Source organism: Mus caroli, chromosome 1 (assembly GCF_900094665.2).
Source record: "Mus caroli chromosome 1, CAROLI_EIJ_v1.1, whole genome shotgun sequence".
Lineage (NCBI taxonomy): Eukaryota > Metazoa > Chordata > Mammalia > Rodentia > Muridae > Mus > Mus caroli.
The window spans coordinates 76,040,537-76,047,001 of NC_034570.1; the positions used below are offsets into that span (position 1 = coordinate 76,040,537).

Sequence of the window (6,465 nt, forward strand, 5' to 3'; positions counted from 1 at the left end):
GGGGCGCTATGGGGGACTTTTGGGATAGCATTGGAAATGTAATTGAGGAAAATATGTAATAAAAATATTAAAAATCAAAAAAAAAACAAAACAAAACAAAAAAAAAGAGTGTTCACAAGGAAGATAGAAAAGTCAAAGCTTTCCTGGAATAAGGAGAGGAGGCAAAGTAGCAAGTGAAAGGAAGAAGGCATTGGGGAGGGAATTCTGTAAAGGTTAGGGAGTAGGTGTGTGTCATGAGTTAATAACTCCCCAATGGTGAATTTACCTTGTAATAGAGATGAATTGGGAAACAAGTGTCATGATTTTGGTGCATATAATGACTTTCTACCTTCAGAGGTTGAGAAGGAATGTGAACAGGTAGCTGCACGGTCCTTAGAAGTTACATGACAGTTTGTTGTACAGTTCAGTTCTGGAAGCTGTTGAGTTGTAGTTGTTACTGCAGTGGCTAGTGTTAGTTTGTCCTCTGTCCATCTCTTATTTCCATACTTTATGTTCTTAGGGAGTGGAAACAGTATATTGGTTTAAAGTTGAAGCAAAGCAAAACCAACAAAGTCCAGGTTAACTTTTTTTCTTCTGCCCAGACTGTGAAAGAGATTGAAATGTGACTGGCCTTCATTCTCAAGGGAACCCTGAAAGATGCTGTCATTACTGACAGTAGGGTGGAGAGGGTGAAACAGAGAGAGTGGGAAGATGGTTGCTTCAGGAACAGTTTAGACAGTAATTATTCCGAAATGTTTTTGGAATTTTGAATGACTTTTGGATCACTTATATCATGGTTAAGTCTCATTTTTTAATGTTAATAACAAGCTTCATAAATATAATAAATTTTGAAAACTGGACTCTAAATAAGGCCTTAAAGTAATTTGATGGAACATTGCTTGGATTATTTAGCCCTAATTTGGTAGATAGCTAAGCCGCTTGGTGTTTTTAGGTGCATATTTCTCAGTATATTTTTGTTCAGTTTTCTTGAAGTCATGTTAAGTCTTAGTTGTAGAATTAACTGTACAATTTAATTTGAAGTGTAGATTTCTGGATTTAGCTATCTCTTGAGTCTGTTTTCTATGATCTTCAAGGCTGCTGCTTGCTGGTTTTTCGTTTGTTTGTTTCTCTGTGTAACAGCCCTGGCTGTCCTGGAACCCTGTAGAATAGGCTGGTCTTGAATTCAAAAGAGATCTGCCTGCTTCTGCCTTCCAAGTCCTGGGATTAAAGCACACCTGGCTAGGCTTGGTCTTGAACATGTACTGTTTATTGAGGTGATTAAAAAAAGTCTTTTTTATAAATCCTTATTTGAATTGATAGGTATTATTCTAGTTGGTGGAGTGAATGTGGGAGAGTGAATCTAAAAGTGAGGTGAACTAATGGCAATAGCCAATTTCATTCAGGGCATCAAACAATTTATGTTCTGAGGGCATTCTGAGGGTTAAGCAAGGCAAGGTCATGCAAGCAAAGTTCTCGAGTTCAAGTTGTATACAGTCAGAAAGGCAAGGTCACAGAAAATTCAGTCTGTACACAATCACAAAGCATCTCGTGCTTTGAGTCGTCATTCTGAATAATAATGGATAAGATGATGGATAATCTAGAGTAAACCACTCCTGTTATTACATCTGGGAGAGGTGTGAAAACGCATTCCAAGAACAAACCCAGGTTTTGGAGGGGTAGAGGTTACAAGACTCTTGGTTTGCTTACTGGAGTTTTCTCACAAGGTCTTGAAAATCTCTTCACACACCTTTGTTCTTGGACCATGCTCCAGCAGACTGGGAGATGGGACTTTATTCAAACTGGTGAATCACCTCAGATTTCCTTTGTCACCTTCCATACAGTGTTCATTTGTTTCATCTGTCTGAGCACATGAGTTGCTCTTTTCTGAGGGGATATGTAAATAGTTACAAAGCTCTTTGCCGTAGACTAGAGTCTTGTGTCCACACAGATGCGTATGGCAGTACTTTCCCCAGAAGCTAGTGTGTAAGAGGTACTCGTTCCTCCTGGGTGGGTGCTCAGATTTACCTTGAAGAATGCTAGTACTCTGGATTCTAACTACATGTACTCTTCCTGTATGATAAGCAATACTTTAATATTTAATATTTCTATTTATGGAATAAAATGTAAATTTTTAAATAAGTAGAGTAATTTAAAAATGTAGAATAGTAAAATTTGTAAAATATTTTATCTTTTAGGAGAGGGTTAAATCCACCTCACAGGGTGAAATCTATCTCCATGACAACATTTACACAACAGGAAATTGAATTCCTGCAAAAACATGGAAATGAAGTAAGTATTTTGCAATTTTCAAATATGTTGCAATAGTTTTAATGTGATTTAATAAGTTGTTTAAAATGGTGAGTTTCTTGTCTCAATGTTAATTCTTGTATTCTAAATTTAGATATTTTAGGAAGTTCTTATTTGATAATGCATTTGGGATTAATGCTTAAGTGATTTAAAGATGTACTGAAGTAAAAGATAGGTATTTAAAACTTAGCAGTGCTGGCTGTAGAAAGCATATTTGGTAGCTGTGTTGTCTCTCGAGGGAGGAAGAATGTGAGCGTGCTGTGTGATAGATGGGCTTTCACTTGAGGCCATTTCATTATGTGTATATGAGGCTTGATGCTTAGCAGGTGCTTAGCAGAGGGAGTTAGGAAAGGATTTGGAGGGCATCTGGTTTCTATGACCTCTTATGGGCTCCCAGGAATAAGCTGTTGGCTTATATATTTTTAGATTTAAGTTTTGTTGCTAATAAAAAGTAGTGATCTATTGTTTTAAAAATGGGTAAAATTAATGAGTGTAGGATTGCTTCTTCTGTTTTCTTTTGTTTTAGGGGAAAGGTTTTGAGACAGGATTTCATTATATAGGCCTGGCTGTCCTAGAATACTGTGTAGACCAGGCTGGCCTTGAACTCAGATCCACCTGCCTCTGTCTCTGGGATCAAAGGCGTGAAGCACTGTGCTCAGTGGCAATGCTTTTTTAATCTTGGCAAGGTTGAGTGGATCGGGTAGCTCAACTTGGTTGATGGATAGAAAACATTTTTATTTCACAGGAAAAGCCTACTTTTTAGGATGGCAGTAGGACTTCAGGTGTACTATTTGGTTGCATATCTGTGATAACCTTAGAGATGACAGAAGAGGCTGAATATTAAGATTTTATTGGTTTTAGTTGCTTCTTATTTAATTATTAGAAAATGTTTACACGTTTATTATAGTCTTTCTTCCCAATGCTTTCGAATCATTATTTAAAATTAATTGCCTAACCAACCATTTTTGGACATGTGCAATCCCAACACTCAGAAAGAGGGGCAAGAGGATTAAAACTCAAGGTTATCGTTGGTTCCAGAGCAAGTTCTGTGCCAGCCTGGGCTGCATGAAAATCACCAAAACCCAAAATGGAATAGAATTATTTGCCTAGTCTGATACACATATATTTTTGTTTCTAAAATGTTGAAGAGTGAATTCACAATTATGAAATTTTCTAAAATGCATATGTAGAGAATAGAGTATACTTTAAAGTTTCCCAGTTTTGCCAGTGATAAAATATTTTGAGTTAGTAGATGAGTATAATGCAGGAAGCTGCAAACCTGGACAAAATGGCGTACCATTTAAGAGCACATGGGACCTTAGTTCAGTTCCTAGCACTCAATCAAGTCAGGTGACTCCTAGGACTCCAGCTCCCAGGGATCTTAGGCCTTTTTATCTGCCTTGCCATCTCCCTACTTTTAAAGAAGGTACCATAGTTAAACACATATATTTAGGATTAAAATAGCAGTGTCGTATATCTTGTACATAGGTACATATATATTACCCATGAGTAGACTTATGTCTGCAGTGAGTGCTTAGGAAACAGAAAGTACGCTGGTTTTGGCAGCATTCTTAGTTCTTTTCTTCTCCTGTTGCTTCATCATCTTAAAGTTGGAGTGTGTTGTAGGATGTGTTAAGATTGTTGTCACTATTGGAAAACATTGCTAATTTAATCTAGAAAGCACCATGGATGATAGATAACTTGTAGTGAACAGAACTAACCTGCATGCCATGTGCTGTATACATTCACTCAGACATTTATATAATGGGAAACATCTGTGTACAACCATATGGACATACACTTTAATCTTGTATTACACATATTACAGTTGTGTACATATTAACTGCAAAAGAAGGCCATGCCAGGAAATGGCTTGGGCCACAGAGGCCCAGTCAATCCTGGCACCATGCCTTGAGGGGCTCAGGCGTGAGGCCACAGTGGTGCCCCAAACACAGTGGCTTTTTGTGCCTTACAAACCATCGTGCCTCATGGCCTCACACCTACCCTCTAAGGCCACCAGTTGTCTCTAGACCCGCAGGTGAGCCAGGTGGCCTATACCTAGGCTCCCCAATGCTGTGCAAGAGCTGAGGCCACTCCCCTACACCCTTATAATCAAGTGACATGATTTTCCCATGTCCCTGTCCAGCTCAGAGGGCCTAGGCCATCCTCAGCTGCTGAGCTTCATTGTGACCTTTGTATTCTATTCCGTGTGGTCACAGATACCTGTGCCTAACAGTATTTCCACTTGACCAAATACCCGAATTTTTTCTGTTTATATGCAAGAGATATAGTTGTAAGTAACTTTTTACAGCAATGATACAATTACATGCGTGCACTCTGAGATTCTGTGTCCCCTGCGCTCCTTCCTTCCAGTGAACAACTTGCAGGTGGGCCCAGGCTAGGGCTGGAGAAAAAAGTTCTGAGACTTGTGGGTTTCTACATTCAAATTTTGGACCAAAGTTTTGTTTTCTGCTCGCCTCTCACTATGTCCAGTTGAGGAGCTGACTTCTAGGCCTTAATGTCCCTTCCGGACACCCACCTCCATCCTATCCTGTTTTTTATGGGAGGAGTTCTCTGCACCCTGGTTCTATGAAAGACATGGAAAAGTGTAAATATTTATGATATTATACCTGTAGGGCTGAGGCGGTGCAGCAGTTTTTTATGGTGACAGATGTATTATTTTGGTAATGACTACAGATTCAATGTTGTTCTGGGGCCAACCCTGGCCACATCTAACCCATCCCAGGTGGTGTATTTGGGGTGGGGGGACATTTCCATTAAAGCAGTTTTATAATCTTTAAAAAAAAAAAACGGAGGCCCATGCTTTCCTCCCAGAAGTAGTGGGAAGAGATATTGCTAAGACTCAAGGCAAAGAGACCTGAAATATGAAACCCCCCAGTGCATTGGTTTATCACATGCATCCATCTAGGGAGATTATCATGTCATTCAGATCACTCTCAAGAATTGGTCACTAATTTGAAAAATTATAAAACTAATAGTTATAGTCATCAGTGAAGTGCCTATGTATTGGGCTGTGTTGGTAGCTATTTATAATAAACAATACTGTTATTTATAAATATGCACCAAGGTCATATGTTTTAGAGAGTATTTTTTAGTTTCTTTAGATATGCTTTATAAATGATTTGTCTATTTGGTGTGTTCAGACTTTCACAGAGCAGAAGCAGATATACTAGAGTATACCTCTCAAATCATAGAGCATGGAATGCCAGGTGATTAGGATTTATGTGACAGCAGAACACTATTTATTTGCTGTGTTTTTGGCCAACAAATTGTTTCACAGACTCTCCACCCACATTACCCTGTAGCCTGGTCAACTTTTTGTCACTACAGTAAATTACCTGAGGTAACCTATAAAGAGTAAGTCTTTACTTGGACCTTTAAATCTGTTCTGTTTTTATTTTTGACACAGCATCTCTGTAGCTCAGTCTGGCCTAGAGATTTCCATGATCCTTCTGTATCAGCCTTTGAATGCTGAGCTGTGGGTATGTGCCACCATGCCCAGCCTTACAAGGTTTGTTCTGGTTTAGAGTTTTGGAGACTTCAGCCTGTGATCACTTGGACTTTATGGAGGTGGCAATCGTTGCAAGAAACTTTGCGTGACACTGCATGTCTCATTACCAGGATAGGAAGGAACAGGGCTGGGCCTAGGATCTCTTAGTTGTCTTCAAGGGCTTGTTGCAATGACTTTAAAAACCTTCTCACAGTTCTCTTCTTAGAGGTTCTGGCACCTTCCAGTATGGCATGGTTGGGACTAAGCTGTTACCACATGGCCCTCTGGGTTACACACTAGATCCATCTGCATTAATCTGGAAGTGTCTTGTGATGTTTCCTTTGTGTTCCAAAGTTACTTCCAGTTTCTATCTGCTGGCTGCTTGTACATGAGTCTCTACATTCAGATCCCCAGAATCTGCATAAAAAGGCCTGGCATGTCAGCATGGTCCTGTGGCTCTAGCACTGGGGAGGTAAGACAAGAGTTCTGAGAGCTTGATTGTAGCCAGTCAGTGAGCTCCAGGCTCAGTGAGAGATTCAGGGTCAAAACTAAGGTGGGGAGTAGTTGAGGAAGATATCCCGCTCGTGCACACACACACACACACACACACACACACACACACACACACACACAAAACAGAATTTCCTACGTTTCCTTCACTGCCTTTT

The 6,465-nt window shown here is 39.6% G+C and overlaps 1 protein-coding gene across 14 annotated transcripts in view; it reads left to right on the forward strand.

Annotated features, from left to right (window-relative positions):
- Nucleotides 1-6,465, forward strand: part of Agfg1 (ArfGAP with FG repeats 1) — a 62,509-nt gene that overhangs the window by 22,697 nt on the left and 33,347 nt on the right. For all 14 annotated transcript variants that reach the window (XM_029476142.1, XM_029476148.1, XM_029476154.1 and 11 more), the window contains exon 2: nucleotides 2,175-2,268. In XM_029476142.1, coding sequence (XP_029332002.1) covers nucleotides 2,175-2,268 — 94 coding nt within the window. The remainder of the gene's footprint in view (nucleotides 1-2,174; nucleotides 2,269-6,465) is intronic.